The sequence below is a fragment of the Gavialis gangeticus genome, unplaced genomic scaffold (assembly GCF_001723915.1).
Source record: "Gavialis gangeticus isolate Ggan-Ray unplaced genomic scaffold, GavGan_comp1, whole genome shotgun sequence".
Taxonomy (NCBI): domain Eukaryota; kingdom Metazoa; phylum Chordata; order Crocodylia; family Gavialidae; genus Gavialis; species Gavialis gangeticus.
The window spans coordinates 116,427,070-116,438,583 of NW_017729022.1; the positions used below are offsets into that span (position 1 = coordinate 116,427,070).

General features: G+C 42.1%; 1 protein-coding gene across 1 annotated transcript in view; it reads left to right on the plus strand.

Annotated features, from left to right (window-relative positions):
* CRACR2A (calcium release activated channel regulator 2A) overlaps positions 1 to 11,514 on the plus strand; it is a 126,849-nt gene that overhangs the window by 16,891 nt on the left and 98,444 nt on the right. The window contains exons 2-3 of the mRNA XM_019516026.1: positions 2,905 to 3,144; positions 9,693 to 9,804. Of these exons, the coding sequence (XP_019371571.1) occupies positions 2,983 to 3,144; positions 9,693 to 9,804 (274 nt within the window). The 5' untranslated portion in view covers positions 2,905 to 2,982. The remainder of the gene's footprint in view (positions 1 to 2,904; positions 3,145 to 9,692; positions 9,805 to 11,514) is intronic.

An 11,514-nucleotide genomic window follows, 5' to 3' on the forward strand; every position in this document is an offset into this window, starting at 1 on the left:
TTTCCCTGAGCCTGATGAAGGGCACCATGAGCCCAAAAGTTTGCAGAAAAAGTTTTTTTTTTTTTCAATTTCTCAGTTGGTCTAATAAGAGGTATCATTTTGGAACCAAGAGTTCTAGATTTTTGCATTTCTTTTTGTCTCAGACCAACACAGCTACCACATACATCCCAGAGACACAGATGAACAGCACCAGATGTGCTGGTTGCTCCAACTATTAAGGGTTTTGATGCTTCCACTAATTTAATTTTCTGCTGCATTGACGTAGCCAGGTGCCTTTTGCTTGCTGCATAGCTAGCACGTATGATATTTACAAAAGGTGGAGCCATTGTGATGTGCATGATTCTGTTTTATGGAGTGGAAATATTTAGAAAGTAGGATGGTGTTCTGAAGATGGCCTGTCCTTCATATGTCGAAATGTAAATAACATTATCAAACATAAGTTGTTTCCTTTTATCCCACCCATGTTTATCTGTTCCTTTGCACGCAGTTGGCAATATAGTGTCTTGCTCTTCAAGCAAGTCTAGAGAACCCTTATATGAATCACAGGAATTGAAGTTCTTATTCCAACAAGGAATTTGAACCATAAGGCCTTATTTTGATCACCTTTACCCTGGTGTCTATTGGAAGTGGCTCTGTTGAGGTCAATAAGAATATTGACAGTAGAAAAGCAGCTAGGTGGGAGAATTGTGCTCATGTCCTTTACACCATATTCTCCTACAGTTTTGTTTCTTGGCCACTTGAAGTCCCGTTGCAAAGATCTCCCCAAATTCTGTCTTGTCAGACAGACTACATCATCTGCAAATTTTGTGACCTTTGTTTCCCTAGAACAGTCATTCTCAACCAGGGTGCCCTGAGATCCTTTCAAGGGTGCTATGGGGTGCCACACAATGTTAGCACTGCTTGCAAGTCTGCAAGCCATTTTTTTAAATGCTGCCATGGATTTGTCTGCAACTTCAGGTACCTAAGTACCTGGTGAAGCATGGCCCTTCATGGTTAAGATGAGTAGTCAGAAACAGAACTGGCACTAAGTAGAACCCCCCTGCAACGTTAACTGCTGTGAGGAACTGTACCTTCAAGCCACTCTTGCACAAGTTGGCTGGAGGTTGCTGTTGTGTCATTGTGGCAGGGCACCTTTGGTGCCTGCCACTTTAAGAGGCTTGAACAGACTGTGGAGCAGCTGGCAGGTGTGATGCGGCTTAACGAGGCAGTCACATGACTGCAAGAGGGCTTCGGAATTGGAGGATGCGACTGGGCAGCCTCAATATAAACCCAGGCCTTCTGGGCAGTTGCTACAGGGAGCTAGAGGGATAACATCCCCTGGCTGGTGGTGCTCCCAGAACTCCTGGTGGCTCTGGTAGGAGCTATGGGGATGGAGGAGGTTCCTGGTCCTGGGGAATGACCGAAAACTATACCCTGCTGTGGTAGGATGGTATGGTGGGGCTGCTTGTGGCCCCAGGAAATGCTATACCAGTGCCTCCCTACTGAAAAGCGAGGATGGGGCACCGTATAGCCTCAGCCCCCACAATCTGGTGGATTACCCAGTAGAGGGGGCAGGCGAGGGGTCCAGGCACGTCATCAGACCTGAGACCCAAGGGGCGTAATGCCGAGAGCCCCAGTGAGGGGGCGGAGTAGTGGACCCAGTGTCACAGTTATACAAAGGCTCATGTTCTGCATAGTGACCAGTCAGAACTGGGAAACCAAATGAAGCAGACCTCTAGGTTGCTTGGCTTTGCATTGTTCAGTAATCACTCAACGAGGAGAAATGTTGTACACTCTCTCTAGCCTGTTTCATTTAAGGACAGACATCCATGGGCTACATAAGCCACAGGTCTTCCTTAGATTTCCCCTTTGATCCCACACTGCTGCATTCTTATTTTAGTGACCTGTGCTACGCTATTCCTTACGCTACTGCTGTTCTTGAGGTTCCAGTAACTCTGTTGGCTTTAGGTGAGTCACTCCTGGTTTATATCGATCAATGTGAGCTTGGAAGTGGGCCCTATTCTCTTTTTATTTTGCATTTCTGAAAAAAAACCTGTTTACTTAAAGGAAATCAAGCAGGTGTGAGCCTGCTATGGGTTGGCGTAGTTGTTTTCTAAATGCAGCTTTCTGCAAGTCTTCTTTTTGCACAGATGCTTTGTGTAGAGTATGGTCTTGATACAGAGGATACTGCTTGTATGGGAACACTTATGTGGTTTTATCATATTTATTCTGTCCCCAAACCTTTGAAAATGAATAATTGATATGTGTTACAAAATATATGCTTTCTGAGAGGCTGTCGAAAATGTTTTCTTTTTTCCATATCCAAAAATATCAACTCAACTTACAAAGAAAATGGATACTCTAGTTCTTATTCTTATAGTGAATTGGAAAATTTCAAAATTCCATAAATACACTTTTCTTGCTCCTGTTTGGTTCCATGTAGCTCATTTGAACAAAGTGTTCACTGACTCTATCAGCTTTTTCTGACCTTTTGTATGAATACACCATATTCCAAAAAGCTTAAATGATTACACACAAACTATAGTCTTGGCATTAAATAATAAAAGACAGGAAAAATACCAAGTGAGTACTTGCAGTGACTATAATTTATTCTTCCTTTTTTATTTGCCCATACTTTTCATGTCTTCTTGTTCATGTCAATTAATTGTCTACATTTCTTATTAAATTGGTTAATTTTACTGTGAGAATCTTTTCAGTCTTAGACTTTTCTTTCCTCATTCGGAATCCTATTTGCAATGTTATCTAGTCCAGTCTATTAAAGGAATAGATCATGGCAGGCATTTTCAAAAAGCTTTTTTCTTCTTCTATGCTTCACTGGCTAATTAAAGAGGTGGTTGCTAAGAGATGAGAGAAGGCATCGTTGAGAGCCTGTGATGTACTCTTTTTCTTACCTTTGATGTACAGGTTTTGGATCAGAGTTTGAGAGTGAATGGGATGGCGACATCCTAAACTACTTCTGTGACCAGACCTGCAAGGGACAGAATGGAGGGAGACTGTGCTGGTCCTCAGCCACCAGGCAATGTGGACTGGAGTGGTACAGGAGGCCAAGACCCAGGACAACTAGATATGTTGGAGAAAGCACATGAGTTCTTTCAGACTTGTGATGTGGAGGGCAAAGGCTTCATCACTCGTCATGACATGCAGGTAAAGCAAAGCTGGCTGAGTAAAATTATGCAATGCAAAATTCCTAGGCTCTTAAAAGAGTTAATAAGGTGATATCTGGTAATTTAAAAACTTAAGAAAAGATAAGCTAAAGAATAAGATATGTAATGTAAAAAGAATAATAATAATGTTGCGGAACTAAGGCGTGAATTTTTATACTTTTCCCCCATACAAACCAGCAATTAAAAGGGAAATGGAAAGAAAATATACTGTTTAAAAAATTCAAGGGAACTGAGACACTTTTGACTTAAAATGGGACATCTCCATCTCCTTCAGTGGAATTACTTATACTATACCCCAGAATCAGGAAAATATTTTGTTCATCTATTTTTTCATACACTTGTTTTTTTTTAACAAATCACCTAAACCCAAACTATTCGTTTTGCTTTTCCATCACCATTGTACCCTACTTAGTACAAACAAATAACATTACGTTGCTTAAGTCCATGGATACTAGTGTTAAACAAATGTTTTGTTGAAATATTTTTAAATTTAAGGGACCCGACCCTGATCTTTTTAAAGTACACGGCAAAAGTGTATCGTACTCCACTGAGAACAGGATCAGGCCCATATTGTAGAGTTACTTGTTAAGATGGATGTTCAATCCATAATTTTAAGGAAACTAGCATCCTGTGTAGTGGATTTTTTCAGTAGTTTACAACTGCCATGCAGAGTATTGCTTGGGTGTATTAATCAGTTTTTACTTTAGTGCTAATGGATGACAAAAAATGAAAGTATCAGTTCATCTCCAAAGTCTTAAGAGCTAAAATGGCTTAAACAAAATTTTAGGAACACTTCAAATCTTCAAGCTCAAAGGTGTTTAATGTGCCATACTTTCCAATGCACAGGACTTGCCTGTGTATAAAACACACTTCTCAAAAAAGGAACATAAAATTGGTGAAAGAGAGGTTTTTCGTATAAATTTGATTTGAATTTTGGTCCAATTTTATTACAGTGATTCAGTAATATTTGTAATACAAGATGCACTTTAATTTTAGGCTTACAGTTTCATGGGAAAAATGCATCTTCTACACAGGGAAAATATGAAAACAATAACAAAAATCCAATTAAAACAATACATATTATATAAAAACCAAAAATTGATGCTAACATACTTGACTTATTGCTAACTGCAGTTTTTTTGTTGCAGGCCAGTGTCCTTATGGATTTTTTACTTACCTGTTTTACTTACAGCTAGTGGAAATGTTAGAGCAGCGCTGTAGTTCTGATTACCCTCTGTATGTTCTCCCACTGGAGAAATTGAGCTCATAATAGAACTTTGTGGGATTGCACCCTTAGGCAGTTTCTTCGATCATCATCCTATTTTACTGTAGTATAAGAAGTAAATATAATTGAATCTGTAATACACGTGAGGCTTTTCTTGTTTTTGAGTTTTACTAGTTGGTATCTGCATGGACATTTTAAGAGAGATTTATTTCCATTCAATTCTGTGTTTTTTTCTGAAAGGGAAAGCAGACCCCTGAGCTTGTAAGCTTTGGAAAGGGGTGATGCAAACCCTGTTTGAATTGCAAAGAGAAGAATGCAATATTTTTCTTTGATTTCACAATGTGAGTTACTGTTTCAGGGTGGTTTAGCAGTTTGAGCTTTCTCTGCGAGTAAATGTCCAATGTTAAAAGTAGAAAGAAAAAGTTTTGGGATTCAGTAACCTGAGAACACTTGAAATGGTGTTGCTTTATGCTACCTTTTGTTTCCAGCTAAGATGATTAAACATTATATTTCAAAAACAACCCTCTTGCAAATACTGGGCTGATGCTCCCCTCTCTTAACATCTGAGTAAATCGAGAGCAATTCTACCCATAACAGTGTAGTTACACAGATGTAAAAACAAGGAGGGATTAGTTTCTTTCCCTCCTTTTGTATTTTATTTTGTATTCTATCTGAAATGAAATGTTAAGCATTAAAAATATACAAGGCCTAGGAAACTATAAAGTAGTGGTTCCAGCAACAGTATTAACTGAGACCCTTCAGTGAGCCTGGCCTGAAGTCAGAAGTAGTTTCTGAACATCCCATCCAAATGTACAGAGTGGGTGTAGTCTGCTGATCATTTATAGATTCAGACCAGGGGAACTTTGCTGTCATTAATTAGGATCTCATTAAAGTCAACAGAACACAGATTTTTACCATATGTCCAAACCTGCGGGTCAGTTTGTGATCATGTTTGTATACTCGGTAATTCCCAAAACTTTTTTCTTTGATTTCAGTGATGTTACTACATACTAAGCCATAAGTGGGCTCAAAACCTCTCCCTATACTTAAACCTGTTGCTCAATGCACATAGCCATATTAAGTGAAAGACCTCTAATGCTCAGAGAGTAGCACTTCTATTTTTCTGAAATTAAGTAGAAAGGAGTTCACTTAATTAACTTACCCAGGATCACTCCCATGGTAGCTATTGGAATTTGACAGAATAATGATATTTTCTCCCTTGTTCTGAGCAGTTAGCCAAAATTGGGTGCCTTGCAGGGTTGTGTGTAAGTGAGACACTGCGCATGAGTCAAGCATGTTTTGAGGGCTTGTTCTGATGTATTTGCCCACAGTGTGAACAAGGATTTCCTAAGCACAGTGGAAACAAGCAATTGCAGGCAATTTCCTTCCTCTGGAATCTGGTGTTCCACTCCAGAGTTGTCTGGGCCCAGGTAGTTCTGTCTCTGTGCTGCTGCTATTGCTTATGGCCATTTTTACTGTGCTGGCTCAATCTCTCCTCCCTTCACAGCCCATAGTGAATATTCTAGCCCAGCACTTCTCAACCCATGGGTTGCAACCCAAAAGTGGGTCGCAAAAATATGTGAGAGGGTTGCAAACAAAACTGGATTAACAAACTTTAAAAATAGATTTTCCTTTTAGAGGAGAAAAACTTTGGGAAAACTGGCTTTTCACTTGCAGGCTGGCAGAGTTCCAGCCTGCAAGGGGCTTATAGAGGCTGCTTGGGCCCTCCCCTGCCCCACACACCCACCCCCTGCCCCCCGCACACTGGGGGGGTGAGGGGCTGGGGGCTAGGGTTGGGGGTGTGGTCATAGGGTCGGGAGTGAGGGGCACTGGGTTGGCATTGGCTATCGATGTTTACATATGGGTCCTGGTACAAAAAATGTTGAGAACCACTATTCTAGCCAATGTATTTGCAGCCAGGGAAGCCCTTGTGAATGCAACAGATTCACGTTTCCCTCTGCTAATGTCTGGACAATTATCCTTATTTTCTTCTATTGAGGACATTGTTCTGCATTTCTGTGGAGTCTTTTTATATGAATAACAGAAAGTCATTTGAACAGTTAGGGAGAGATTTTGGCTTTTGTTTTTGTGCCTGTATTTACTTAGGAGGCAAGTTCTGATCTGGCAGGTGATCCTGTAAAAATGGTTTGGTGAGGTTCCATTGGTATTTGTCTCTGACAGTGCATGTCTCCTCCCTTCAAAGGTGTGACTGTGAGTCATACAGACTCACCTGAGTTAGCTTTATATGAGCTGGCTCAGGTACAAGTAATGGTGTGGCCACAGGAGCACCAGTGTTATGCTGTAGACTACAAGACCTGCTGAAGACCCTGACCAGGTTATCTAGTCTCCACTGAACACCATACACATGCTCCAAGCTAGCTTTTACATGAGCTGCAGCCATGTCTGTGGACTGCAGTGTAGGCATACTCTTAATGATTCCAGGGTGGGAACTCCAAGCAAAATGCTTACTTGTTTTTTCCAGAAGAGCACCTTAAACACCATGCTTTAGGATATACTGAGGTAACTCATAGTCTCTTGTATTTACACTTTTTCCCCATAGGTGGAATCCATAAATATTTATTGAGCCAGACAGAGCATGAGACTGTATGTTAGTAGGGAGGGTGCTTGTGACTGTTCTAGTGTACAGGCATTTAAGTATTTAATGGGCAGCACATCTACACAAAATGCTGACTGCACAGTAGTAACAAGCTACTACACAGTCAGCATCACCTAAAAGCCATTCAGCGATGCTGCTGCACAGTAATGCTGGTTACTACGCAGTCACTTAGTACTTGTTTATATGAGTACTAAATGACTCTGCAGGTAATGATTGCGCAGTCAGTGTCTCATGTAGGTTCAGCAACTATGTATTTAAGCATTTAATATGAAGTGGAACATTAACAGGAAAGATTGAGGGTCATGCACCCTCCTCCCTACAGGTAACCTGTTGACCTAGTGATTAGGGAGGACACTTCCTTTTGTTGCTGACATGTATTCATATCCCCTCTCAGGCATGGGAAAGTTTTGAGCCTGAGTCTCCTGCTTCCTTGTTGAGTGCCCTAATTGCTGAACTGTTGCATAAAAAGGACTGCTGCTTCCTCCCCTTGCAGTCTTGTGAATTGTAGCCTTTGGTGTTATTGTTATAACTGCCCCAAACTGAAATGCTTAGACAGTTCTGATGTGATCTGGTTTATTACGATGAACAGACCTTTCATCAGACAATTTTTTTGTTTGTTTTTCATTTCATTGAGAAAAATGGGAAAACATATTTCAGGATTGTTGTTGTTATTATCGATGTTGTTTTTGATGTTATTCTTTCATTGCTGCTGCTACTGCTGCTGCTCTTTTCAGTTTGTTGGCTAATCTGAAAAATCAGTTAGTGATATGGCTCTAGTAATGAAACAGCTTGATCTTGTCCCATGGGAGACAAATTGAAGAAGAAAACAAGATGTTTCACTTTACAAATTAAAGTAGCAACTGCTGTGTTAATACATTTAGAAATAAGATAAAATAATAACATTGAAAAATATATCATTAGATTCAAACAACATACAAGGCAGGCAAGGTTATTTGGGTAGATGTGATATCTTTGATTAGACCAACCAGATAGTTAGGCATTGGGAGACTCTGCATATAAAGTTAAAAAGGATCAAATCAGATGATATAAAATAAACATGAAATACAAACAAATTTAAAAATAAAATAAAATGACAGACCATTAAAGAGCAATAATAATTAAATAAAAAATAAAAATGTCAAAACTGACTTGTTTAATTTTTGACATTTTCAAGATTTTTCCAGAATTCTGATTTCACAGAATGTTTTGAAAATTCAACTGTTTCAAATGATGAAAGGATGAAAAAAGTAATTTAATAATATCCCATGAAATGGAAGTTGTGAATGTTGGCCAGTTTTAATAATGGCACTGTGGCAGGGAGCCATTCCTGGACCTGTCCGATGTTGGCCCGACCCTCTGTTTTCTGTACTAACCATCCAGCTTTCTTTCCTGCCATGCCTTGATGGAAAAAATAATTATGATGCTACTCAAGCAGGAGGCTGCCCACTTACTACCCCAACACCAGGGATTTCTATGCACCACTCCAAAACTTCCCTACATAGTGGCCCATGCCTCGCAGATAGTATGTAAAGAATATCACCTTTCATTCTTATTTGGCCTTGCATGGCCTCTTGTCCCCCTCTAACATTGGGCTCTCTGCAGCCCTACCTCTGAGCCCTCTCTGGCGTAGAGTAATCTACAATCCTATCTCTGCACCCTCCCTGGCACAGTGCTCTCTGTAGCCCTATCTCTGTGCCCTCTCTGGTGCTGGGGTATACACCACAGTGTGCCCCTACGAGGCCTGTTCCTCCCCAGTTAGCCCCATCCCAGTCCACCAGATTAAAATACAGCAACAAAAAAAATGAGCCCCCAGGCTATAACATAACACAACAATCCAATTCTCACTTTCTCTCAAAAAAAACCCTAAACTTCCCCCTTAGCATCGAGTGCCTTCTCAACCCTAAATACTTTCAGGGTTTCTAGAGGCCTAATATTCCATACAGGCAGCAAAACAGGCAACCAAACATCTGCATGAAACTTGTCTGCTCGAGCTTCTTCACTCCTGGCTGCAGCCAGAGGACTGATTGCTGCCAGCCTCAGCCCTGGACCTTATATGTGCCCAGAGCCCTATCTCCTTCCAGTCAGCTGACCGGCCTGTGTGGCTGGGCTTTTAGCCCCTGCCCTTCTGGTACTTGGTGTTTCTAAAGACTCTGGTCTTAAAGGGGCCACCCTGCCTCCTAGTAACAGGGCTAGGGTTCCCTGTTACAGGGACCAATCCTCATGATAATTTTTAGAGTTATAATTTGTGTTGGTTTAATCTTGAGACTTGAACTGTTTCATGTAAGGATGTCAACAACTGTGCCAAGTTGGCATAGAGAAAGCAGAGGAGTTTAGGCTAGGAGATGTAAAGGGAACCAACAGCAATCATATTTTTCTAAAGATTTGGTTTACCTCATCAAAATTAGTTTTCTGTGGGGGTAGTTCCCCCTTCTAAGTTTAAAGTAATCTGCAATTGATACATAGAAGCCCGTCAGAGAAGAATAATGCATTAATGAAACTTTGTTTTTCATACTCAAAAGAAAATGCCAAGAAGAAAGATAATGTGGAAAAACTGAAACATTTTATGTGAGAAACTTCTCCAGGTATTAACCTATTGTTCTGAATTATTGGGGTTCTTGTTCTCCAGATTCTTCTCTAACGCTTTTTGTAATGCATGGTGTACCTGAGGCATGGTTTCTCATTTCAGAGACTTCATGGGGAGTTGCCTCTTAGTCTAGAAGAGCTGGAGAAAGTTTTTGATACCCTGGATGCTGATGGCAATGGTTCACTTACCCCGGAGGAGTTCACTACAGGATTCAGTGAGTTTTGGAATGCAGATCCTTTTAAAGCTCTATGTGCTTTGTAAAGCTGTAATGCTTGGTACTTCACAGAGATAAGGAGACAATGTTCATAGTCTGAGGACCTTCTAGCTTAGTTCTGAGGCATGGCCAAAATATCTTGAGACTGATGCAAAGCATGCCAAGCATCATGTAAAAAATAGCTGGCTTGGCTACTGAAAGAAGTATAGCTGCGGCAGCACTAAGCTTGGTGCAGGCCTGTTTTACTCTGTAGAGAAGGTACTTCTGTGACTGCAATATCAGCATACCCTGACCATAGTTCTGATCTGCCTTTATTAAAATATGTCCCTTATTTTCCTCAGACACAGGTGTAGCAGTGGGTGTAGTCTGTCTGGACTTTAGGAAGGCCTTTGACACTGTCTCTCACCCCATTCTCAGTTAAAAAAAGAAACTAGGGGACTGTGGTGTCGACACCTACACAGTCAAATGGGTCACTAGTTGGCTGGAGGGCCGCACCCAGTGAGTGGTGGTGGATGGGTCTTATTCGACCTGTAGGGATGTGGGCAGTGGGGTCCCCCAGAGCTCAGTCCTTGGGCCCGCACTGTTCAACATCTTCATCAGCGACTTGCACGAGGGGGTAAAAAGCACCCTGTTCAAATTCGCAGATGACACTAAGATGTGGGGGGAGGTGGGCATGCTAGAAGGGAGGAATAGGCTGCAATCAGACCTAGAAAGATTACAGGGGTGGGCGGATGAGAACAGGATGGGTTTCAACACAGACAAGTGCAAGGTGATACACCTGGGGAGGAAGCACCAGCACCATACCTACAGGCTGGGGAACACCCCTCTCGTCAGTGCAGAGGCAGAAAAGGATCTTGGAGTCATCATTGATGCCAAAATGAACATGGGCCGACAGTGCGGGGACGCGGTCAGGAAGGCCAACCGTACCTTGTCATGCATCCACAGATGCATCTCAAACAGGTCCAAGGAGGTGATCCTCCCCCTCTATGCAACACTGGTCAGGCCACAGTTGGAGTACTGCATCCAGTTTTGGGCGCTGCACTTCAAGAGGGATGTGGACAACATGGAGAGGGTCCAGAGGAGGGCCACTCGCATGATTAGGGGGCAGCAGGGCAGGCCCTACGAGGAGAGGCTACAGGACCTGAACCTGTTTAGTCTCCACAAGAGAAGGCTGAGGGGGGGATCTAGTGGTCTGTTACAAACTAGTCAGAGGGGACCAGCAGGCAATGGGGGAGTCCCTGTTCCCCCGAGTGTTACCAGGAAATAACCGTCGTAAGCTGGCAAAGGGTAGATTCAGACTAGACATCAGGAGGCGCTACTTCACAGTCAGGGTGGCTAGGATCTGGAACCAACTTCCAAGCGAAGTGGTGCTGGCTTCTACCCTGGGGGTCTTTAAGAGGAGGCTGGATGAGCACCTTGCTGGGGTCGTTTGACCCCAGTACTCTTTCCTGCCATGGCGGGGGCGCGGACTTGATGATGTGCTCAGGTCCCTTCCGACCCTACCAACTATGAAACTATAAAACAATTGCGTTCTGGCAGACTTCTAGGCAGGTACCCAAAATAGGTTTCACCATAAAAGCTATCAAAAAAAAGGAACTCAGAGAATATTTTTAAAGTACACTTATCATAGAATCATAGAAGTCGGATCGGGAGGGACCTTGTAGGTCTTCAAGTCCGACTCCCTGCCTGGGCAGGAGAAAAAACTGGGCT